General features: G+C 37.7%; 1 protein-coding gene across 4 annotated transcripts in view; it reads left to right on the top strand.

Moving 5' to 3' along the window:
- LOC135682440 (uncharacterized) overlaps positions 1 to 24,947 on the top strand; it is a 67,111-nt gene extending 42,164 nt beyond the window's left edge. For all 4 annotated transcript variants that reach the window (XM_065197326.2, XM_065197327.2, XM_065197329.2 and 1 more), the window contains 24 exons: positions 1,376 to 1,843; positions 2,632 to 2,688; positions 4,470 to 4,621; positions 5,449 to 5,681; positions 6,193 to 6,354; positions 6,956 to 7,023; positions 7,322 to 8,494; positions 12,188 to 12,340; positions 15,008 to 15,292; positions 15,549 to 15,783; positions 16,067 to 16,215; positions 16,606 to 16,794; positions 17,242 to 17,301; positions 17,925 to 18,044; positions 18,360 to 18,467; positions 18,732 to 18,816; positions 18,930 to 19,152; positions 19,617 to 19,863; positions 20,064 to 20,442; positions 20,776 to 20,903; positions 21,100 to 21,308; positions 21,636 to 22,194; positions 22,684 to 23,623; positions 24,700 to 24,947. In XM_065197326.2, the coding sequence (XP_065053398.2) occupies positions 1,376 to 1,843; positions 2,632 to 2,688; positions 4,470 to 4,621; positions 5,449 to 5,681; positions 6,193 to 6,354; positions 6,956 to 7,023; positions 7,322 to 8,494; positions 12,188 to 12,340; positions 15,008 to 15,292; positions 15,549 to 15,783; positions 16,067 to 16,215; positions 16,606 to 16,794; positions 17,242 to 17,301; positions 17,925 to 18,044; positions 18,360 to 18,467; positions 18,732 to 18,816; positions 18,930 to 19,152; positions 19,617 to 19,863; positions 20,064 to 20,442; positions 20,776 to 20,903; positions 21,100 to 21,308; positions 21,636 to 22,194; positions 22,684 to 23,623; positions 24,700 to 24,731 (6,414 nt within the window). In that variant the 3' untranslated portion in view covers positions 24,732 to 24,947. The remainder of the gene's footprint in view (positions 1 to 1,375; positions 1,844 to 2,631; positions 2,689 to 4,469; positions 4,622 to 5,448; positions 5,682 to 6,192; positions 6,355 to 6,955; positions 7,024 to 7,321; positions 8,495 to 12,187; positions 12,341 to 15,007; positions 15,293 to 15,548; positions 15,784 to 16,066; positions 16,216 to 16,605; positions 16,795 to 17,241; positions 17,302 to 17,924; positions 18,045 to 18,359; positions 18,468 to 18,731; positions 18,817 to 18,929; positions 19,153 to 19,616; positions 19,864 to 20,063; positions 20,443 to 20,775; positions 20,904 to 21,099; positions 21,309 to 21,635; positions 22,195 to 22,683; positions 23,624 to 24,699) is intronic.
- The last annotated feature ends 673 nt before the right edge of the window (positions 24,948 to 25,620 follow it).

The raw sequence follows: 25,620 nt of genomic DNA, 5'->3' as shown, positions 1-25,620 counted from the left end.
AGCGGCACACAAAGAAGAGGCCATTATAGATCAGCCTCGTACTTCACACAGACCATACTCCTTGACCTATGTTACAATTGAAACAAGCTCAGGCTAATTGATTTAGTGTTACTTTGGCCAACAGTTACACGCATCAAGAGCTCTAAAAAGAGCATTTAATCCTTTGGTCAACAATTTATATTTCATAATCAGGCTATTATTAGGTCTTTGTTCACCTTATTTCTTATTCACGTTACACCGTAACTTGTGAAATGTCATTGCATCATTATTCAGGGTCAGTCTGGAACTGGGGGTAGGGGTAGGAGAACCATTCGAACGTGGGTTTCTTGTATTGATTTTGTTTGACTTGCAGCATGGCTACAATAACCAATGGCGGCAAAAACAATATTTCTAGTCCATATAGGTAGGCTGCAGTCATGCTTCCATTGGGAAATAACCTACTGTGTAAATTTTACGGATGTTCTGTTATTTTCAACCTTTAATCGGCAAACACGGCTAGGGTCGCAGAATAAGCCCTGTGATTGTTTGTTAGAATGATTTTCATACACACAAAAACCTGACTTGATTGGGACAGCATCAATATTACTGAAAATGGCAAAAATCTTACGTTGGATCGAAGTACACGGGGGCGAAACCAAAAAAATTGTTTGGAGGGGTAAAGAGGTGATTTTTGCCGACAAAGAGGGCGTGTGTCACTCTTTAAAGGAGTGGTCAAAAGATAAATACTCTTAAATGCTATTTTTTGCGTTTCTGTTTCAAAGTTTATTTTCACTCTAGTGCCATACTTTGAAAGTTTAACTACACAGAAATGTTAATATGTTTCAATTGTTGCAAAAGGCTACAGAGTGAGTACAAGACACAATCTTTTGCCCGGCAAAAATCCTTAATGTGCCGACGAACAAAATGTTGGGGGTTACCGCACCCCACCCCCACCCCTTGGCGACGCCCCCTGGAAGTACATTTTAAAATCATATAGGAGTTTGAAAAGTGATCAGATTTTGAGCATTTTAAAACCGTCTCTATGCTGACTTGCCAGTTAATTTACCTTAGAATCAGTGGCTGCCCTTTTACATCTCTTATAGATATTTTAGTATAAAACGTTACTGCAATAGAGCTTATTCGGGGATATTCTTCAGTATTTATCGGCCACACGACAAAGACTTAAACTCATTCTAGATGTGACTCTATTCTTTTTAATTACTTACCTGTTTGAGCGTTCATTCTGTTGCGACTATCTAAAACCACAAGCTTATGTTGTACGATAAAGCTCCTACCCAACTGCACGCATTATTACCTTCAATCGATGTGGAAAATCCTCTTTTAGAATATGTGATTCGAGGCGGAAAATAATTCAGCACGCATTTCCTTGTTTTAGGAGCTTGAAGAGCTGAAAAATGAATTGATTTCTGCCAATGCCAAACTCACTGCCCTGGATAAAGTGAAATCCGGTACTGAGAAAACCTACATGGAAACGATTAAAACCCTACACGAGGATTACGAAAACGAAATCTCGAAGCTGAAAGAAGCCATTGAATCGATCAGAGATAAGCAGCTGGAAAGTCAAGACAAAAATGTTTTGGGCATTTACAACACCGACCATATGATAATAAAGCAGAATTTTGAGCAGCAGATTGCACAGATGAAGAAACATTACGAGATCCTGATGAGTGACATGGAGAAGAACTTCGAAGTCGAGAAGAGGCACTGGCTGGAAGAACATATGGAGAAGCAAGATAAGAAGCTGGAAGAAATAAAGAAAAGTTATGAAGATGAAAGGAAGGATCTGCATCATGAAGTGATTGCCATGGACGACGAACATGTTAAACAGCTCGATTCCGTAATGGTAAGATACTTTTACGTGCTGTTCATTGCGAATATCTTTACATCAGCGGGGTAGCGGGGAAATTGGGGTATTCTTCCAAGTTCCTTCAGCTTTATGGCAGCTATTGAAGATACTCCAGTCCCTCATTATGTTGCTTAACTGTTACTCTAATTGCCGCTAAATGTATGCGCTTTTTGGCCTAGCTATTTTATACCTTGGCTATTGTAATATTCCCTGCAGGAGGATCTAACAAATAGAGACTCTGTTTATACTTCAACTTAACCGTAACAAAAAATTCTAACAACTAACTTTCAATTAAACTTAACTAAATAATAGGTTGTATCGATCTATTTAAGTCCATGATGAAAAGGGGCGTCTCCAAATAAATACACTGTTACAGTAATGATTCAGTGAAGACTACATTTAGTTGCTGCAGTGCTTATCTTAAACACGATAGACTTTGTTTGGTTTTTGTATTTTTCATTCCCTTACCAAACACTGTCTCTTCGCTCCTTCTTTATTCCTTCCCCCTCCCCCTTCCCCCCCCCCAACAAACAGTATTTGTTGTTCTGGTGAATATCACACAAGACCCTTTAAACGCTTATTTCCTAGCATCATATGTTGCTTTGAACTTGAAATGTATGCGATAAAAGATAAGGCAGTTGGTTGAATACTTCATTGGACATTGGTGTTACTGTTCCAACAATTTTTTTTGAGTGGTTGTTGCGTTTACTAGCTATGTGAACACACCCTTTTCTGGTATTGATTAGAAACCCTGAAATTCTTTGGACACTTGTTCTGTATTTTAGGACAAAGTAAAGAGCTTGACTGCTGAACTTCACTCTGCTCACAGAGAAACAAAAGAGGTAAGTGATATTTATATTACTATATACATTTTGGTTTATTCTAGATTTTCGTCCGACAATTTAGATCAAGCATACCGCTGTCCTACTGGTGACTGTTAAAACAAACGGGAATACAAATTCTTGGATAGTTCTTTGTTTGAAGATGTCTCAACTCAAGAAATCTTTGTGCCCGTTAATCGCATATTGTAGCTAACAAAATGACACCACAGGTAGAGAAGCTGCAGAATTAAGGGAGTTTCCGCCTTGCATAAATTCTGAGATTCGTTTTCTCAAACTATGCTGGTTTTTTAGTATTCTTAGTTTTTGGTCTTTAGTATCAGTAATACGTGAATCCCACCTATGGCTTGCGGACTGTTGCCTACCTTGGTATGAATTGTTTAAAAGCCCTGTCACAAACTCACTGGCTAGTCGTAAGTTTTTAGATTGACCTTGTTGAGTTCCTACAGTGTGCTATTCGTGCTGTTATTTTCAGCGACAGTGATCTATTTTAAGGTCAAATGTGCAGCCAAACATCCAATTTGCTCTACTTGCTCGAAATTCAAATCCACAAATGGTTTGTCTTAAGAAAAGGAAACGTTTGATACTAACGATTTTAATCCTAATCCAATCAATATGTACTGCCATTCTTGTGGGTAAAAAACTAAAATTGTTTTGCGACTGAGTGGCCAATGCATTTAGAAAATAACGTTATGCAAAGAGGTGACTGGATGCTCGTGGGGATAGGAGTTTTGGAGTAGGTGGGTTGTTGTAATTCACTTGGTTTCATACCGCCACAAACATCTAAAGTGTCTAAACATATTTGGCCAAATTTCCTGAAATTTATAACTCAATTTCTACCAGAGGATTTAGATTTAAACCATAAGTAAAGGCATACAAATGTTAGAAAACCTTTAGGTATGAAAATTTTTTGTTAGCATTTTTTCGTACTGGGGATTTTCATGCTCATATTTTCTTCTGCTTGTTTGTGCTTTTAGAGACAACGTGTCTTTTCTGAAGAAAACAAGGCACCTGCTATCGATATTTTTCTGAAAGACCTTTTAGCGAAAGTAAAGAACAATAGATCATGAATTGTCCCCTTCCTCTCTATGGTCACTTTTAATCAGACACTAATCTGGACTTTTTTCATTTACAAATGGCTTGACCTTCCCGATTTGCTTTAAATTCTCCCCACAGCTTATTGCAGTCAATCAGTTCTGTTCTGGGTGAACTACTCGGCCTTACCCCGGGTTAGTAGCCTAAGATCGCTATCAGTCCCAATGCGGTTGGATTTTCTTAGCAAGTAACAATTGTCTGTTATTCGTTCTGTCTTTTGTTCTGTGTTGCTTCTATAAGTGAACCTGCATTGGTTATTTTTACATCATCTTTTTGTATTCTATCACTCAGAAATGTTTTATCAACTTTTGCTAGTCAAGTACCAGTGATCCCTGACCAGGATCTGTTTGTTTCGGTTCAATTTTTCTTAATCTTTCACGACCGGCCACCAATACCGCAAGCAAACTATGCAAAAAGTCTTCCTTTGATGTTAAAGTTTTTGCTGCAACACTTTGCAAATACTTCCCCTTTATAATACAATACATGTTTTCTATGCTTTTGTTATTTGAAAGGCAGGGATATTTTTGATTGCTTTAATAATATTTTCCACGTATTTTATTCAACGATTCCTTTTAATTAAGAACCGGTGTATAAGACAATTATAATTAATGATCTGATAATTGTTGTTATTCAACGACTGCTGGCTATAGTGGTTTAATTTGATTTCATGATTTCCTTTCCATTTAAAGTTAAAAGAAGAGAATCAGAAATTAGTAAACAAAGTACAAGTGGCTAGTGATCAGTACAATACCTTAGTTGCAAGACACGAAAGGCAAGAGGAAGAAAACTCTAAATATATCAAAATGATATCATCAGATGTGGACAAATGCGAACAAGAAAAGTAAGTTGGTAATTTACATAACAGGAGAAAATACCAGATTTCGATCAACCATTATTATGTTTTACTCATCCGGCGCTTTTTGAACCGCATAAATCATTGCTAAATGAACAGGTATTAATCATGTATCAAAAATGTATAGCTATAAATTTATGTGTTTTCTTTTAACTAAGAATACATATACCATATTTCCTGTAATAGACATTCGTCTAAAGCCTTTGCAACAGCTTCTATGGCAATTTATTGTAACCGTACTGATCGCTTGATTAGGGGGAGGGGAGTCGTTCAAGTCCAACTTTGCACACTGACTATTGGCACTTTTTAGAGGGGGCCTTAAAAGAGGGTGGGTTCTCATTAGAGAATAAACAGTAAATATAAAAGATTACTTTAATAATAGAAAATAAATCTTTCGTAGTGGTTTATTTCGGATTTGATGTCATTGAAGATCTCAAGTTTTTAAGCCCTAATTTGTGTCAGACCTCTCTGGAGGTACTTTTAGTTTTCCTTAGCTCATCGCATTCGAGCTAACATGAAAAGATTTGAGATTGTAGATCTAAAATGTCAAGATCTGAATTTGGCTTGGAAGTATTTACCTGTTCACTGAATTTCAAAGAGTTTAAATGCTGGGTGACCTGGAGACTAGGTGACTAAATAAATGTTTTTTTAGATTGTGAATAATCGCAAAAAGAGTGTAGTTTTGAATAATGTATCTTGGTAGCATCTTTTCAGACGTTTTTGTAACATCTTTTCTTTATTACCCTCCTTTGTGTACTGTCGGATCTTTATTGAGAACCTCTTATCTTAATTGAAAATATTTTAACTTTTTCTAGGGGCAAGATAAAGAATGCAAGTGAGCGCGTTTTACAGACTCTCTCGAATGCTGTCCGTACATCTGTTCTAATCGAAGACCTCATAAATCGCCGTTTGGATACCATGATACAAGAGGCCAGCAGGACCGAAAGTGGCCTTGATGCCAGCAGAAGCCGCGGAGGCGCTAATGGCGGGGGACACCACGGTCGAGGTTTCCGCTTGTTTGGTACATCACCCAGCAAGTCAAAGAAAGGTACGGCTGTTTGCGGACCAAAGCCTTTTTCACAAGCATTCTGATTGTTACCTTCATTTTTAGAGGCATATGCCCATCTCTCCAATTCTGAGAAACTAAAGACACTGTAGACTGGAATTATATTTTCACAATTTGTTCCTTGTATTATTTGTCTAAAGTGATTATGAATTACATCAAGAGTGATGCTCAGACTTAGAACTGCCCTGTTGTATACACCGAAAGCGTTCAGTGGCAATTATACAACTCAGATAAGTGCAACCCCTGTGATGCAAATGCAGCTGTATTCTTACGTTGCACAGTTGCCCCTTGTAAAACATTGTATTTGTATGCATCTAAGAAAAGGTATATACTTTATTCGCAATTTTGTTACGTGAAACATATCGATACTGTATTGTCAGTTAGCTCTGCCAAACTAATGTTTTAAATAGTATTGCCTAGAAATGAGCTTTTAAAAATAACCAGTATTTGAGGTATCTTATCTATAATAGGTATTATGTTATTTTTATTCCAGACAAAACACTAAGCGACACAACTTTTGGTGACACTACACAGTACTCCAACCTAAGTGGCGGTTCCTTGCTGAGTGACGAAGGCCTAGATCTATCTTTCGTTTCGAGAGAACATCTCTTTTCTGGAGCAGAGCTGGATGCCAACGGCGAAGAGATTGTCCGAGGTGAATTATTTTTTCTTAGATCTGAAAACATTTTTGGAAGTGAAATGTCGAAGCTGTTAGCGATAGGCCAAAATTGTACTCCATCTTGTTCTATAAAAATAACGGTAATAACGCCCTTTTTAATGTTAGTGTTACACTTTTACGGATGCTGATACATCCAAGCATAAAACAGCAATAGAGATTTCATTAAGTTAAAAAACCTTGCCCCGGCTTTTGAAAAAGATCTTACAGAGTCGCTGATCGTGGGTTCAAGTCCTACCTGAGTCCTGTCACTCGCACATATTTACTCTCGAATTTACTCTCAGACTTCGTTTTACAGTAGTTGTCGGTTGAAAGCTGAACAAATGCATTTATTTCCTTTAGAACTTTTGATTGATGTACATACAATTGTTGTATTTTCATTTTGGCAGGAAGGGAAATTTGTTGTTATATGCACTTAATATTCATCTGTTGGATGTTTAACTCGCGTTAACAGACATTTCGAAACTGATCTAGCTGATTGACTCTCCGACAATCGAGAATCATTATCTAATTACTATGAGCCCATTCACTTTTTGCAGTTATACATGTCTAGCTATATCGTGTATGTTTCCTTGTGTAGGTGTTGGTGAAAGACTGCATACTGCCGTGGAGCACCTACTGAAAATGCTCTCCCTGTCAACAAGACAGGTACTGTTCTGTTACATTTCTTTTACAAAAGTTTTGATGTCAGTTTTTAGCATCCAATTCTTTCTAGCAATTCCAAGCTGATGACTGACAGCAATAGTAACGGAGAAAGACAAACACTTGTTTACAGGTTTCTAAAGGCACAAGCAGAGGATGAGATTTTTAGCGTTCATCCGCGTAGAGATGTTACTCAAAAGTTTCCTTTGGCTAAATACATATTACTGATAAAGTTGACTTTTTAAATTAAAATTAGGCGTAAACCTACCATTTTAGTTAATTCTAAATGCTCGATTTTTTATAGACAAACGAGGCTCGTCAATCGTATGATGATGCCGTTGCCCGATCAGGCGAAGCTGAGGAGGAGCATAAAAAACGGCAAGAGGAGATCGCAGAAAATTTGAAGAAAGCGCTGAAGGACTTGGAAAAGGAAGGTAAATTGAAGTCGGATTGGGAGAAGGATGCGAGACAGAAACAGTCAGATTTGCAGTCGACGAAAAAAGAAAATAGTGAGTTGAGACACAAGGTTGATGAGCTGCAAAAAGATAATAGAACGAAGAATGACGATTTGAGAAGCATGGAAGAAAAGCTTATTGAATCAGAGGCGGAGAAAGAGGTGTTGGCCAAATTTAAGAAAGACCTTGAAATGAATTTAGCAGATCTGAGGACCCACCAAGAAAAGGAAATTTATAGGCTTAAACTAGAGAACAAAGACTTAGAAGGACGACTTTCCAAAGCTGTTTCTCTGTCAGGCGAAGATTTCCAAGACGTCCTGGCCGAGATTTATGAGCTAAAAGAAGAGGTTGAGACCCTCTCTGAGGAGAAAGAAAAATTGAGAGGGCAGCTAAAAGAAGCTAAAACAAACATGACGAATGCAAGCCAAGAGGCCGAAAGACTTCGTCTGAATATCAGCGAAACATTGCAAAGTAACATCGATCTTGCCCAGCAAAATGAAGCATTGAGAAAGAAGAACAAGTCTTTAGAATCTGCTTTCGAAGAAACTTTGGAAGAGAGGCGTATTGCCCAAGAAGAGGCAGCTTCAAGAGAGGGCGAACTGGATGACGTTGATGGTCCCAGTAGCACTAATAGATCTCACAGCACACCCGGGTCACCTGGGTCTAGCCCATCGGGCCAGTCTGGTAGGCCAGAGGGCGATGGAAGGGATACTGCTGACCTTCTTAAAGAGATACAGAATCTAAAAGACATTATTGAAAGTTTTAAAGAAAATAATGACGCTTTATCGTGTGAGCTTGATCAGAAACACGAGACTGAGTTAGAGCTATTGAATAAAATCACGGAGCTTGAGGATGACTTGTATAAGAGTGCGAACGAGGGTTTTGAGTCAGAAAGAGAAGAAAAGGGAGTCGTCCTGCACCGAAAAAGAAGTCTTGAGTTGAATTTTAAGCTTCTAGCTTCGGAGAATGACAAATTAAAGACAGATATGCAGAAACAGGAGACGGAGTTAGAGGCTCTTCAGGTATTTATATTCCCTTTCTCTCAACTTATTTTTTAATTTTTTTTCATTAGGCATGTATTACTTCGGGGTCCTAAAGTTTACCAATTATGGATTAACATATGGATGAAACGCTTGTGAAGCTGGGAGTTGACAAATCGGAGTTGAATTATAGTGTCTGCCCAAAAATGAGGTGAGTAGAATTGTCAAGAAATTGCGAAAACATAGGCAGGGTTTTCGTTAATTTTGGCAGCCAGGGTAATCATTAAGGTATAAGGCTTACATTTAAAGGTAGGGATCTATAAGTTTACTTAAGTTTGTGCAATCTTGATGAGACTAAAGTGAGGGTGAAAGTAGGCGGCAAAGGTTTTGGCGAGTAAACGGCGGGCTTTCGCCGGTTGCCAGCTTCTAATAAAATCCCTGCATAGCACACTGTAGTACTTTTTGTCCGACATTTTGCGGTACCAAAATATAGAAAATATTAAACTCGGGACTGCGCTCATTTCGCAGAAGTTTATTGCTTTCAAAGTAATGCTGTTATGATGCTACACAATCATCTTTATACACATCAACGGGAAAAAAGTACTAAATGTGCTTTTGCCAGCCAATAATTCGAAGGTGCTCTTGAAAATGACTGAAAGAGAGGCATGCCCTGTTCCCATTCTCCATGATAACACCATGTCTAAACATTCTGGTTAACTTTCACCCTAATACCTACTTCTCAGAAAAAGCGCTCTTCGCAAAGACCGCAAATTAAATATTTTCCGCAAAGAAGGGAGAACCAAACTCATGCTGATACAGCGTATGTGATTGCAAAAAGTTGGCAAAACAACGTTAGAGGGGAAGTCAGATGAAATTTATTAGCTTCACAGAAGTAGCCTTGACTTAAATGTTTTCGCAAACTACCAGTACATTTTCTGGCGTGAGCTTAAAGAGTGTCGGGATAAATGTTCGTTTTACCCATTAAAGAAAAGCATCAACCCTAGGCCTGAACAGCGTATAACTTATGCGTCCTATCGTGGCATTTCTGTTTTGATATGGCTGCCCATTTCAAAGGGCGAATGTCTGATGCATACTAGCATCTTTTATCACAGGCCAACTCGTACACACAACCCGTTCCCCTCTGCAAGGCTACTTCAGGGCAGTGAGAGGCGTACGGCTCGTGCTGAGATTATGAAGTGATTAATGGCTCTACTAAAACAATGATTGTAATGTGTACAGCAGAAAGATCGACAGAAGCATCATTAACATAATAAAACAATGTTAGCTTCCAGTCTTTTTTAGATTCAGGAAGGGTGCTCACCATCGTATAGTTGTTATTTGTGGGCACTGTGAGGCGAGTTATTGTGATATGATCAGTTGATAACTAAGACCTCGAAACAAACCCTTTTAACTTAGAATCTACGGCTATAAGTAAGATTTTTTCTTGGTAAATTCTTCTATTAACGAAGTATAATAACTAATACTTCCCTCGTTTCTGTACCCATAATATTATTGGATATTTCGTGCCCTTTCACTTAAAAGATAATATGATGCTTGTTTTTTGTGTCGCATTAATGCTTGGGAGAGATTGTATTATTCCGTGAATTAAGGAACGCCGAAGAGAGCATGGCAAATTTTATTCAAAGTTTATTCATTAGATTGAACATCAGCGTTAAGAAAAACTATACCACTGCTAACAAGAGACATGAATTATGTGAAGAATTGTTGACTGTTAGGTTTTTAAATTGTTAAGAAGACGCAACAAAGATATATAGAAAGCGGGTTGTAGGTGTCAATAGGATATCAACGCCTGTTGTTATTTTACACATCCTTGTTGTCATTTGGATACAGGATGCCATTCAAGTTTCACGGACACTCAAGTGCCATCTTTTCCACATATTTTGCTTTATTTAGATGAATTGATTCAGTAGCTACAGAGTGTACGACATTAGTCCATCTCATTCAACTGGAAACCGTGCGGAATTGGCGTTGCAAAGTTTAAACGCCCATCGCTCCTCTGAACTGTTCAATGAAATGGTCGTTAGAATGGTTTAATTTGTTTTGTTTTCTTGAAATCGTTCTAAAGATACAAAAAACAACAGAGCGATGAAACGTTCGATGTTCATTTGTGCCATGTATTTTTGTTGTTGGTACTAAGGGGCAAGTTCATTCTCCCGAGAAAGAAGAAGCAATTTTTTCAAGCAGAGACTAAATGATGCGAAAACGCTTAATTTTGCTCTATTACTTATTTTGCAAGCGCTGCTTCTTCATGTCTTGTTGTCAATTTGGGCCAACTCATTTCGTTTAGAAACTTTTCGTAAGGCAGTTTCATTATGCCAAATGATATAATATAATGAAAAACTGGTTCGGGCACCCTTCTCTTTATCGACTACATTTAAAGTTTTGCTGCGAATGGAGATTTTCAGTTAAATCAAAGTTTCTGCAAATATCCTAACAGCAAGATGAACTGAAAGCATTGTTTTCAAAAGTATCTGACCAAACGAACCCTTCCCTGCGTAAAGCATTTTATGAACAATTTTATGAGTTTTTATGAGCAAAATTGCCTGAAAACTTTTGCGAGCAAACATTTGATTTTACATTATAATATTCTCTGTTTTGAAAATTCACCAGACTGGTCTTGGGAATAAAGACTGCGTGAAAATTTCATTTGAGGTAACCACCATAATTGAAATAAACGATTCGTCCTTTATGAATTATTAGCATCTAAAGTTGCTTCATGAATGAAATTTAATCCTACATAAATCCTGCTTTTAAAAACTAAGATTTTATTTTGATTTCCGTATTTTTGACAATGGTCGCGTGTGATGTTTATTGTAATATTTGCGCGTCTATTGTCTTACGACCTCAAGCACCATTGTCCTTACGGAACGAGGCCAGCTGGCTGGATTGTTAACGCGGCAAATTCGAATTTTGGTCGCGTGTGTTTGATTCGGTATCAGCCAAAGCTAATAAACCACTTCTATTCTTGCACGAGCCAGCACGAGCCGTTGATTATATTGGGATGAGGTACTGATTTAGGTCGTCATTGATAAGTTTCCACGCAAAGACATGGGTACTCTACGACGATCAAGCAGCATTTTCACTGAAAAGTTCCTTCAGGTACATTTTACAGGTTTTTTTCCAAGAAAACGACCGCTGAACACTTTTTACTATGACACGATGACTTTGTACAGCGTCCGCCATCACCTACCGCTGTACAAAATGACGCCTGAGAAGAAACCGCTGTACGGGTTCAGAATTTTCTCACCTGCGACACGGTTCTTCTCTGATATTTTTTCTTTCTCCCAAGACATTATATTTTAACACACTTTAGGTTTGCGTATTTGTGTGATATTTAGCAATTTATTATTTTATCTTTGTATAGCCGATCGCTCGTTCTCCACAGCCTCAACTGAATTTAAGATGTTTTGTGCCTTCAGATAATGCAAACTCTTAATAAACTTTCTTTTTTCGATGTACAGTTATGGTCATAAGAAACATTTTTACCGTAAATCAAGATTTTATGTGCAATTCTTACACACCTTTCGTTGAAGGAACTCCCCCGAAGAAGTTCTTCAACGTTGGAGATATTTTCCCCATCCTGAACGGTTCCCTTTGTCTCTTGAAATTTAGATACTGACTTTTAAATCGTAATTTTGCTTCTCAATTTTTTGGGTTTATATGTAATTAAATTTCAATTTTTGATTATTTTTTTAAATTTCCTTTTTTCTCCAGGCCGATCTAAAGAGGGCCAAAGAATTACTAGCAGACAAGGAAAACATATTTGAAGAGCTATCAAGCACAAAGAGTGTTTTAGAAAATAAAAATGTCGAATTTTCTCAAGTAAATCACGATAGAAGCATCATCAAGCAATCTCTAAAGGAAAAGGTGCGTATTATCTTTCCATTTTTGGAGCATTTTAGTATTTTATTAGAAGGTGGAACTATTTAAATTTTCTAGAATCATTTTTGTTAAAAGAGTTAACTTTAGAACTGAACATTCTGTTAAAGACAATTGTTCCCTTATAAACATATATCTTAAAGGATATACATTGACAGGAATTCGCAATTTAGATAAGAGATCGTCATCGGACCACTTTTGGGTTTGGATTGGGCGTCACCTGTTATACATTCAAATCTAAAAAGTTCGTTATTTCAAAACATTGCTCTCCTATTGGCTGCCCCGTTACGCGCGTGTCTTTGAATCAGCTGATTTATGCAAAATAAAGACACGTGTTACTTGTTGTTATCGGCTTAGTTGTGCCTCCCAACTGACAACTAGATCCCTCCGGGATTTTCCAATAGTAACATGATACCTATAAGATAACTATGTGCTCGTGTCGTTTGACAGCCTTAATCCTAGGAAAATCGTTTCTATTTTGTTGGTCCTGTTTCGAAAGTATTTTATGTAGGTTAATGTAATTGTAGTTACTTGGTAAGTTTATTTCCGTGACCGCAAAGGTTTTTTCCATACCCGCAAGGGATGAGTTCGAATGCACCACGGCACGTGTCATTGTCCGAGCTTTCAATGTCTAGATTGTTTGATCGTGTACACGACGCGTGTCCTTTTAGCCGCCTTCTGTCTGTTTGGTCTCATATGACCGCCGCCCTGCTATTGTATTTTAAAATATTGCCGCTTGGGAAGGCTTGAACACGTTTTCTTTTTGCCTTTACTTTTGAGCGACATTACTAGTTTCAATAATAAAACAATTTCGCCATCTGTTCCTTTTATTTTGCCTAGCAAACTCACTGTAATTTCTCTTAAAGCTGAACAATGTTTCCCAGAAAAGAAGGGTTTTTATATTTGAGTAGCGACATGGTTCTCTCAAGCTAAGGATACTATTTAATAAATTTACAAAACATGTCTGATTTCATTCTGCTTTTTGATAAAGGATTGGTTCTCTCTTCACTTTGCGATTCGACATATTTAAAAGTAATGTTTAAACCATACCAATCGCTTTGATTAAGCATTTCAGGCAAACATTTGAAAATGCCCCGTTGTATCGAATAGGTCTCTAACCACAAACGTCGCATTTTTGTTGCGTCCTTTGCTTACAATTTTATGTACAACGAATGAGTACATATAGTTGCTTTTGTGATGAACAGATTGAATCTTCCATAATTCGTGGAAGATTGTCGCATATCTTCAGTCCCCTTGCTTTTAGAATGGACCATTAATCATTTGCGTTTTCGAATAAAAATGACAATGATGAGTAAACAATCCGAAATTCTAGATTGATATCACTGCATACATGAAATGATGCTTTGTTCTTCAGTAGACTGTTTCCTTGTGAAGTCGGGATTGGGAAAGGGAATTCTGTGTCGATGAGGAGAGGAAAGATATGAAAATTTCTTACAATCAACAAAGGACTCTGAACAGAAAAGCGTTAGAGATGTTTTGAGTAGTTAGGGGGGGGGGGGTGGGAGGTTGAAATCCAGCTCGGATGAAAATCAAAGGGTGATTCATCATTACATATTAACCTATTTTTTACCTACTTATTAACCAAATTTAAAATCCACTTCTAGTTTACTTATACAGAAGTATCGTACATATCACAACACTTGGTGTAGTTAATCTTGTTTGTTTTTGTAATTGAAGGAGACTATGAGCTTTCAAAAGACGTTTAGTTAGAAGCCGGAGTGGGAGGGGGGTTGTTAATGAATATTATGAAACATCGAAAGGAACTTTGTTTCCAGGGAAATTCGTTGCTGTTGGCCGTTGAGAACTATTGCTTATGCAATTGCTCTGAATTTTTTGAAAGACCTGTAACTTTGAGAAGTCCTATAGTGTTGATTCAAGTTGCAACCAGGAGATGATGTGTGCAGATACACGCCAATTTACAATAAGTGATAATAAATCATAGAAAAGTTTGCATTGAATGTGAAATGCGATTTGTGCGATCTGTTGTCAGTAAATATTAATCAATTGATGTTAGTGTTGAGAAAAAAGAAAAATCTTTGGGTACAGGCTATAGATTTCGGAGTTTTTGAGTGAATATGTACTAATTTTAATGTTGTTTTTTCTAAAAGAGATCTCCTTCTTGTCGTAAAAAGCAAATTCACGTTAAATTTTCTTGGATAAGAGCACCCTGAGTTCATTCGTGCTTCTCCTTTAAGATCAAGTGTGATGGTATGATCAATTGACTGAAGGGGAGGGGGGCTTTAACTTAGGTAATTGGAGCATTCCAGTCAAGAATGAGCAATTTCATGGTTATCCCGGCCGCTTTATCACAGTTCATCACTGCAAAACGAAATTTTTGTATCATATTCAGTTACAAACTCAAGGTTACTTGAAGCTACTTTAAAAATTTATTTTCTATGTAATTTGAACAAAATACAATTAAAATACATGTACTTTGAGTCCCTCAAAGAACCAGAACAATAGCAATTGTTCGGTTGTTTACAGAAAGGAGCGTTTGTTTAGAGACCAATTGTTTTCATAGGGGAATGTTTATATAACGCGTGTTCCAACATGTGTTATTAGCCCCCCAAGGTTGTCACTCTATTGAAATTCGCGTATCTATGTTTATTTAACATTTCTTTTGCGTTTTTGTAGGAGAAGCAACTAACTGCTGCGTCGGCCGAGCTCGCCGGCTTGAAGGAGACAGTGCATGAACAGAGGTCCACAATCGACAACCAACAAGAGAAGATACGCGAATTGTTGGAGAAACAGGGGTCGGAAGAGGAGCTTGAACAGCATATCAAAGGATTAGAAGAGGAGATAATTAGGGAACGAGAAATGGTTTTGGAAAAGGATAATGAAATCCAAGCGCTGCTTGAAAAGCTGAATGCCAGAAGATCGCAGGGAGACGGAGAAGATGCTGAAACCAAATCTAAAAAGGTTTGTAAACATTATGTTCTTTCGATTATACATTGAATATATGTCCTCGAACGACAAGCAATTTTCCTTAAAGCTTCTTGCTACACTGTAAGTATAAGTTCTTTTTGCAAAAAAAAAATTTCTTGAATATTCGGAAATATTCGGAAATAAAAAATATTCGGAAATATTTCATAATTTTACTTGAAAATATCCTCACCTATTAGAAAGCACACCTTAACTGTGAATTAATGGAAATTTAATTGCTTTTTAATTTCAGGTGAAAATCCTCGAAGAAAAGCTGAACGACCAGCAAGAAGAGATAAAGCAAATGAAGCAAGCAATTTTAGCTGCCGATGAGGAACGCCAACTACTTGTAGAAAAGTATGAGTTGAACCTCCAGAAGACCATACATCACATTAAAAAGGAGATGGAAAAAGCAAGCAACGAGAAGATAGCGCGTCTGAAAGAGGAACACCAGAATGAGATTGACAATATGCTGGAAGTGTCACGAGGTGGGTATTATCGATTACGTTGGCTGCCTTTAAAATTAGCAAGTAATGTAGGTATTAAGCTAATCTGTACACTATCTTATAGAGTTCCAGTGGTTAAACAAAAAATTAAGATTCTTGTTACAAGATTGTTTTATGTTTGTGAAAAACAGATTGGGTTGATGTTGCCTTGAGAGCCGCAACTCCACTTCTTCAGTGGGTCTTCTGTGCACCTTGTAGTTTGTTAGGTTGAATTTTGTTGAAGTTTTTAGTAATATTTTAATTTGCATAAACCAATATTTTTCAGTTGAAATGAGTGAGCTTGGTCAGAAATTTGAGGAGCAAATTGGTGCAGCTGAACGCGTCAATCTGCAACTGCTCGAGCACTTCTTCAAAAACAGGACATTGAATGAGTCACAGATGCCAGTTGCTGAGGACGAAGGGACTCCCGTTGAGGTGAGAGGGCCTATCTGCTTTGTAGTTACTTGTTTCAATGATCGCACGAGAGATGCTGGTCAGGCTGGTCTGCCTATGTAATTTTTTTTACTACTGTATGACAATGATGGTCACTGCGAGTAACACGCTTTATTTCAAAAGGTAGCAGATTTAACTAAATTCATACCCCCCCCCTCCCCCACCCCATCTATTTACATTAAGAGTTCGTCAAGTAGATCTTCAATCTGCGAGTTAAGTATATTAAAATAAATTAAGCTTCTATGAAAATCAATTTAATTTACCTCTGAACGTCCTCTGCACTGGAAACAAGAATTTCAACCTTGCCTTTTCCATTTGCTGGGTAACCATTAGTTAGATTTGCTCAACTGTATTTGAAATCTTGCTTCCTAGTCATTGCTAAATGAACTGCAAACTGAGGCAGAGAAGATCGCCCATCTGGTAACCTCTTACCAAATCAATGCAGACGACATCATGAATATTCAAGAACTGCAGAATTCATGGGCAAAAGAAAAGCAGATTCTACTGGAGGCAGTTAAAGCTTTGCGAGAGCTCGTTTCAAGAGCTAGTAATGCTGCTGCGGTAAGATTCCTTCAGAGTAAATCCAAACTTATTGTTAAGATGCAGTCAACTGCGTCTATACTCTAAATTTTTCATCACACTTTTTTTGTGAAGTATTCATTTAGGTACATAATTGCCACCAGGAGGCGTCACAGTAACTCACTGTGTTTGTAAGAGTAGTAAATTTTGTATTGCCTGGTTTAGGACTAGCGGGTTCAGTGGGAAAATGCCATTCAAACCGCAGCAAAGCTAATGTTTCTCGACCTTGTTTTCCCAGGCATTTGTCCAACCTTGGAGTTAAAACAGCAGACAATCAACTAAGCTCTTAGGCTACTCTACCTAGATCGCTTTTTTCTGTCCGTTTGTGCTTCTTTAATCCAAATGTGCGCTTTCTGAAGTTGACTTAGTCCTAATTCTTTAATCGAATTAGAATCAGCCATTTTTATAAGAGATTTCTTGCTTCAACAGACTGACGCAGAAAATGTTGGGGAAGACTGGAGAGCTGGTCTGTTAAAAGCTATCGAAGAGGTTTGCGTCTTTTTAATTCAGTTCGAAGAGGCATCAAATGTCTTGATTTATGAATTTACCCACCAATTGAAAGAATTATACGTAAATGCTACAACACCTTGATCTTTTCATTTGTTAAGTTGAAATCAATTGATGGCAATTCACGTCTCTGTGCTTTTTATGTTATTATTCAGATGTTTTAAGTAAAGCAATTACATTACCCTTAAGTAAAGCAATTGTTTTTTCCCCGATTTTTCAAGCATAATTCTCTAGATGATGATGAAGTGCGTCCATAGACCTTACATTTTTATTTCACCTCACTCTCTGCATTGCACGTCAATATTGTGTGCCAAACCCCTTTACAAACTTTACGTGTTTGGATTAGAAATCTAGAAACAATGCGATTTTCACGTACATTCAAAGAGGGTCAGCGGCGGCGAGTGAAAAAGCTCCTGAGCAGCTTGTCTTCAGGACCGCAGATTAATCGGCGTATCTCTGTATTTTTCTCTAAAACCGCAAAGCGGCAAACGGAACCTTCCCTGTGTTTTTCATTCATTAGCTGTATGAAATAAACATTATCAATTCTTTTGTTTAGTTAATTATGCAAAGTCGACATTCCTGATTATTTTTATTTGCTATCGTAGGTATTCAATCTTGAATCAGATTTTCTAAGTGCAGAGATTGAGACCGTGGAAAGGGTCCCAGAGTCGGCTGAGCAACCTTTGGATTTGGCTACGGCCAAAAGAAAAAGACTGGGCAATCAGGTAAATATTTCAGGAATTCCCATAAATAACTAGTCCTGCTTTTCAATAAACTGTCTTCCTATATACTTCCAATATTTCGTGATAATACTGATTTTGTAAATTAAAAAAAAGATTTTTTGAAAATCCATGAAGTCAGGGCAAGCTAATTTCCATCATTTTGTGCTGTTTTCCTGATATATTCGATATATAAATTCGTAAGCAGCTTAGATAGACAGGGTCGTAATCAATCACACGCTTGCCATTATGCCTCTTTTTTCTAAACCCTCAATTGATGCTTATGATGTACGAATTCATATTATATGTTTTTTATAACAGAGGAAACAGCATTCGCAAACTTTGAATTTGTTGAGCGACCAAGAACGTGAATCATATCTTCAAGAAATTTCCAGATTCAGGGTTGCTGCGGAGGAGCTTGAACAAAAGGTCAGTAGCTTCAAGGGCCATTTTGTTTTTAATCACCCTCCCTTATAGCATGTGAATAAAACGTCTGTTTAAAAGAATGTCCAGCAGCTAATCAATTTCTAAAACAATGAAAACAAGGTCAACAATGGCCTACTGTAAGTTCACCATTACTCAGTTGCTTCATTATATTTTCAATGCCAAGGTTTTCTTTAATGAATAACCCATATTGTTTGATATTTCGATGTGTCTAGTCAGCAGTTTGTAGTTTAATTGTGTTGTCTTTAGGCTGATAGCTACAAAGAACTGTTGGAAGATTTGCAATCGGAAGCCGAGAAGGCAGAAGTGAAAGCAGACAACCTCACGCTTCAATGTAAGTGATTTTATCTGATATTTGAGGGTACACGCCTTTTTTTCTTGGTGTGATAATCATAGGTTTTTATGTAAATCTTGTGTACTAACCTCTGATTAATTGGTCTTTTTTAGACAATTCTCAAGCAAGCCTCGTGGACCAGGAGAGAGCTGCTTCTGCACAGCTTCGATCACAAGTGGAACAAGAGAAAATCAGGAACTCAGAGCTTGAGAAACTGATAAGCAACGAGAGGGACACCGTTTCAGATTTGCAAAGGGCTGCTGAAATAGACGAAGAAAAGATAACAGACCTTATTAAATCGTTGGAAAATGAGCGCAAGGAATTGAAAAATATACGGTTAGTTGCTGAATTACTCACAGATTTTTCAGGTTTCTTATTGTTGAAAAAATGTGCAATTGGAAGAGGGGGGAAGTGAACCAAGTCTGCATTTGTGGTTATTGCATGTGTTTCGCTGGATCGTTGGCTTTAGAAATGATAAAGATGGTTGAGTAATTATTAAATAACAGACTTAGTGACGTTAGCTGCAAGTTCAGCAAGACCCCCCGATTAAGACCTAGCATTTATCTAATCACATTTTGAGTTTTTCTGTGAAGGGCATGAAGAACAACAGCTCCTAACGAGACAGATGGTGTCAGCAAAAAGGGGTTCCCATTTACATTTCCAAAGCCCGTAGGTGAAATTTCAGATTCCAAGAAAAAAGTTCTAAAATAGGTTATTTTTTATTGCTGGGTATGATCAAGCGAAATTTTTCTTGCCGTTGGTTATTATTTTAATCAATGAATGAACTTTAATCATTTCAGGGCAATGATGGCAAAAGAACAGTCTTCGACCCAAGCGCTTTCCGATCAAATAACGATAGAGAAGAAGCGCTCTTCGGAATTAGAGAAGCATTTGGCCGAGGAGCGAAAGCGATTGGAAGAAATAACTGCTTCAGAAAATGAAAATCTTGAGGACATGAAAGTTGTTCTTTCAGAAGAGTCAGAAAAGAATCAACAGCTTTCAGACCTTGTTGGAGAATTAAAAGAGGAGAGAAACCGACTTCTCAAGGTTTGTGCGTTCTTAAAATTGTTTGGCTAAGTTGTTGTTTGGAGTGAAGGATGCGTCTTGTGAAACTTTTTGTACTAAATCGTATTTGAAGTTTAAGGCCTCGCAGTGATTTCAGTGTTACATGATAATGTTTTACGGCAATCTTCAGAATTTTGAAACGGGGATAGTTTTTTAATTCTGTTATATCTTTTCATGAACAGGCAGCCGAGCTGGACCAGGCACATGCACAGAAAATCGAAGGCATTTGTGAAGAACTAAAATCAAAAGCTGCACAAGAGAAAAATGAAAGGCAGAGACTCGAGAAAATTGCTGAACGTTACCATGCAAATTTGGAAGAGATGAGGAAACTTTTTGACGAGGAGAAGAAGCGTCGTATCGAACAAGAAACAGCTTTGAAAGAACATAGGGATTCCCAGAGTGAAACTGAAGAAAAAGGGCAGCATGATGCGAGAGAGATAGAGAAACTTGAAACGATGTTGGGCAATCTGAGGAATGAGTTGGACAGAGCGGATGCAAAGGTTGCTAGTCAAGATGCTGAAATAATGTCCCTGAAATCCGAAAGTGCTCTTAAAATTTCAGGTTTGTTCACTTCTGTTGATGAATGGTGTCAAAATTAACATACTGTCTCTATTTTCGTTTCTCTAGTTTGATATGTGTAAATTTTGCAAACCAGAGTTTCAAGTAGGCGGGACTTTTGAAGCTAAAAAGTTATTCTACTGATGTGTGCATGAAGGAAAAAGGTATCCAGGATTTAGGAATTCTAACCAAAATGTGCTATTATTTATTACCGCAGCACCTTTTCATGTTTAAGTATGATGTGAGTGAAAACTGAGCCTTGTGTTAAGGCCAGTCAAATGGAAATCAGTTGTCAGTAGTGTTTTTTCTAATCAATATCTTGTATTATCTTTATAGATATCAAGAAGCAAAATGCTGAACGGTTAAGCGAGACGGTTGCCAAATGCAAACGAGAATCAGCTGATGAGCTCGACAGAGAACGTGCAACTAGCAAGCAACTGCGCGATGCACTACAAAATTTGCAGGTTCGAAACTTTATCATATCAAACTGTATATTCCATATCTTCAATTATAACTGTACCGAATCCCCCCTCTCTGCTACACCAGTAACCAATTATATTAATATTCATTCTGCTCCACCTTCTCTTTCTCAAATCAAACCTTTTTTAGATTCTTTCACGATAAATGCTAAAAAACTCAACTTTTTGTCATTAATTTTAGCTTAAATACGAAACGTCAAGAAGCCAGTATGAGAGAATGAGGGAGTCTATTGAGGAAGTAGATGGTCCAAACACAGATCGGGGAGCAACGCCAGAAAAGAGCCCCAGAGGCTCCTGCTCGTTGTCTTCCAGAGCTCTCGACCCATTCATAACACGATGCACAAAACTGGTCACCCATTGCCAAGACGTTATAGTCAACGAGCAACAACGGTATAATTTATTTCATATAATTTAATCACTAAGATGCAAATACAGTTAGAAATTTTTTGGCAGACTTCAAAGAAATAAATTCTCCTTGGAGTATTTGTTACAGAGATTGTTTCAATATATGTCGAAGTTTTCACTTGAAGGATAGTCGTATTGCCATCTAAATTTGACTCTTCATAGCTTTAACTATCAAAATTTTGGCTTGTGATTTTTAAAGTCTTTGTTTTTCGAGGATTTTTAAACACGTAAGTCATGATTTTCCCCATCCTCAGTGACTGAATTTTGTGGAGAAAGCTTCAATTCTTGAGCTTGTATTCTTTACCTAAACAGAATGACATATGGTGCCGAGCGTCCATCTGAAAGGCACATTAAGGAGCTGCAGTCCACCCATGATGCATTGGCAGCGCTGGTCCAAGAATTAAGCCATCTGCAGCAAGATCTACGAGCCTTGGAAGATAATGATCAGTCGGCAAATTCTCCTTTGGCTAGGTTGGAACAGGCTCACAATAAAAACGAGGAACTAAGAGACCATATCAGGAAATTGGTAAAAGAGAAATCGGAATTCCGCGTGACTTTAAGTGCACTTGAAGAGCAGGTTATGGAATATAGAAAGAGAGAGGCGGAGGTTGAGGCAGCACACGAGTTAGGGAGGGAGGCCCAATCAGAATTGAAATCGGAACAGTTAAGGTGGGAGGCAGAGCGAAGCACTTTGAAATCTGATCTGTTGAAACTTGAAGCGGAGAGAAATGCGATGGAACGTGCTCTTGATAAAGCATCTATTGAGAATGCTAATTTGAAAAACTCTCCCGTTAGATCTGAAGTAAGTTCACAGCAAGATGATAACGTCGATAGCAGCAAAGTAACAGAATCCGGATGGACTCTTCAAAAAGTAAGTGCTACTTCTGTTTTTCAAAACGGATGTAATACAAGTGCGCTGGAGTTTTCTCCAGTCTCCTGAACCCTGAAATTTATGCTAGCAGCCATCCTAGAATTTCTGTTTGTGAGAGTGTTCTTTCACAGGTTACTTTTGAATCGGGGATTTGATGACTTTTGTTTTGGCTTGATGCAAACTACTTTCACCTGGTCTTTTTGTAGTGCTCGATGCCATATTGAAAATTCTGTACACTGTCTGGTGTCTAAAATAGAAAGGCTCTAAGTTATTACCCTGTTTTTTATATGATGATCAGGCAAATAATCAGTTTGGACATACAATTTTTAACTATTGATATTTTCATTTTTGATCAAATTGCTTTTTTTATCTATAAATTTTATATTTAAAAATGGATTAACATTATCTTGATGCTCAATTCCATGATGCAATTTTTTCAGATATGTTGCTAATAGTAAATTAAGCGTGACTCCATGTTTGTAATTGCAGATTCAGAAGTTGTATGGACGATGCCTGCGCGCTGAAAGCTTCCGCAAAGCGCTCATTTACCAAAAGAAGTACTTACTGTTCCTCCTCGGTGGATTCCAAGAAACAGAAGCAATCACTTTGTCAATGATCGCAAAGATCACCGACGTTTCGCACGTCGATGGCACCAGAAAGCAGCCATACGGCAAATCGAAGGCATTCATGCGTTTTAGGACAGCGGCCAGGGTTGTTATTGCTACCTGGAGAATGAAATTTTTGGTTAAAAAATGGAGCAAATCCATGTCGAAAATAACTCTTAAGTCGAGTAAGAAACCTTCAAATGGAGTAAACACAAGTCCCTCTGCACCATTGGAGCTAGTGCCTGAGAGAACTGACAAATATACGCATAGCAAACCAGCCGTTGGGAATGACAACCGGGGGCAAAAAAGTAAGATGGGGGACACACGTTCTGGTCGAGCAGTGGCGAAGGTTACAGAGCCAAAACATAGAAATGGAATTCATAGTGACTCACATAGCTCTGATCAAGAAGCTGAGCCAAGAAGGCGACGCCAAAGAGGTGTTGACCACGTGACCACTCGTCAGAGAAGAGGTCGCTTTCAAAGAGATGAATTAGAATCAGAGCCATCAAGTTACTCAGCTGCACGCGATGTTGACCGCAGCCCACCGCGGGCATACCCGAGACCAGCTTCACCCATGCGTAGCCGGGAATCACCCCCTGTTTTAGACAGTGACTTTCGTTTTTTTAATACCCATTCAAGCGTACCCTCCTCAAGGTCCAGGAGTCCAGCTTCCCATGGGCCTAGTCCAAACAGGCGAACTGATACGCCAAACAAGCATCAAAGGTCACTTTCCGCGTCGGGACTAGATGAAACCAACACATCACTGAATGCATACATCAAGAAGCTCGAAATGCTACAAGCCAGGTTGAAGTCGCAAGGGGCAGGTAAGAAGTAGATGATATTATTTACCTTTGTTGCTTCTTAGGAGGATAAGGACTACGTGCTTTTTCATGGTTGCTAGGCAATAGAAGACTTTGTAAGATAAACCTCTTGGAAAATTAAGAATTCTTATTAGCCATTTCCGCGAGAACAAGTCGATGCAAATTAAACATTGTCTTTATAATCTGGAATGGCATTGAATAAAACTACGGACATAAAACATGCCGTTAACACACTAAACACTTTGAGATCACAAGAATTGAGCGAGAGAGGATTTCGGGATTGAGCCTGGATAAAAAGAATCGATTTTGTAAAAGATGGCGCCCATTCATCCGGTTAGCCTTAATTAATAATTAGATTGGCGTTTTTAAGACTTGTTATTTCTTGATGTTTGCTTTTTCGACCTTTTTAAGTAAATTAATACGAAGTAAAAAAAATTAAATGTCCTGTTCAAATTTACTTTGTGTAATTTACCGACTTAAAGTAAGCCCGTGAATAACTGGAAGGACATTTTCTAAACAAGGTGTCATTTCTACAAGGGTGTAATGCTCTTATTTAGTTTCGTGCAAAGTGTAATGCACGGGTGTTCTGTGCTATTAGTCTATCCAATCGTATAATGACGACTCAGCTCTCTACACACCACTGTCTTTGTGCAAAATTTGTATTTTTCTCATCTTAAGTTTTCAAGGTCTTGGAAGCCTATACTAATCGAGAGACTTGCAAAAGTTCATATATAAGAAAGCAAAATTAAGCATTTTGAGAACTTTCTTCAGAAAATTTAAACACACCTTAACGGTAATGACTGTGAATATCTGTTAAACCTTACTCGTGTAATTATTTAAGGGGAGATTCGGGTGTTTTGAAATTATCTATGTTGCCGTCTGCTTGTTGTATAGTGCTCAAGACTTGCCAAGTTCTACCATATCTTCTTTGTTGTTCTACAAACATGCATAGCTAGTGCGTCTGTACTTCTTCCAAAAGAGAAATTTAAAATATGACTCAATTTAAAAATTTTCATGCACTTGATTAGATGCTTTTAAGAAAGCACTTGTTTAACCAAATTTTCTCTTTTTTCGTGCAGATTCCTCTAACAAAGAGACGAGAAGGTTTTAAAAAAGACAGAAAAAATTGTGTCGGTGTGCAAACATGAGACTCAGAATTTAAATAAACAGTAGAGTAATTTTAGTTTGTACAGTTAGAATTTAAAGTTCGTTTTCCAGTTGTTTTTATTGTTGATATCAAGAGTTGCCAGTTGTTCATATGTAGAATTCGCAGCTGAATAATAATGTAAATATCCGTTTGGAATGTTAAATTATTCAATGCAGCAAATACTTGGTTTTTCTGACACTTCTTTGTCTCGATTTCATTTTATTCACAGACCCTTAATTTGCCAATGTAATACAAAACAGTGAATTTCTTCTTTTAATAGCAGCAAAACGAACTTATTTAAATTTTAAAAACTCTAAGATCTAACACTCTAGTGAAAGGCTTTTCTGCAACCGGCATGCTTTGCGGTAGCTACTTTTTTACGCGAGGAGAAATGTACTGTAATTGCCACTTTCATGTAGTACGATATTAGGCCGGTTGTAAAAATAAAGTCGCAAAACATACCGGTTGCGTAATAGCCTTTTACTATAGTGTATATTTCTTTGTTTAATTTCAAAATGAAACATGCTTTGCATGTTATTTGTGTTTCCAAAATCAGCTATAAAAATAAAACCTTAAAAATAGCCATTATTACTTAATGCAAGCCATCTTTTTCGTTCAATTCCACGTAATCGTCAGGTTTATCATGTTATCGTGAGATTCAACAATCTTCATAATCACGTATATCCACCACTTTACATCATGAAGCTGCAGCAGCTTATAGTTAATACGACTTGGTTTCAAACAAAAATCTATATATGCAACGCCAATCAAAGGGATAATCTAATGTGACAACAAGACCTTGTTTAATACACAGTTTCAACAAGAATATCTATGCGAGCGATCACAATATCAA

Source organism: Rhopilema esculentum, chromosome 16 (genome assembly GCF_057945365.1).
Source record: "Rhopilema esculentum isolate cy_ngs chromosome 16, ASM5794536v1, whole genome shotgun sequence".
In the NCBI taxonomy this organism is placed as follows: domain Eukaryota; kingdom Metazoa; phylum Cnidaria; class Scyphozoa; order Rhizostomeae; family Rhizostomatidae; genus Rhopilema; species Rhopilema esculentum.
Note: the sequence above shows the minus strand (reverse complement) of the source record. Positions and strands in the feature narration are given on the sequence as shown.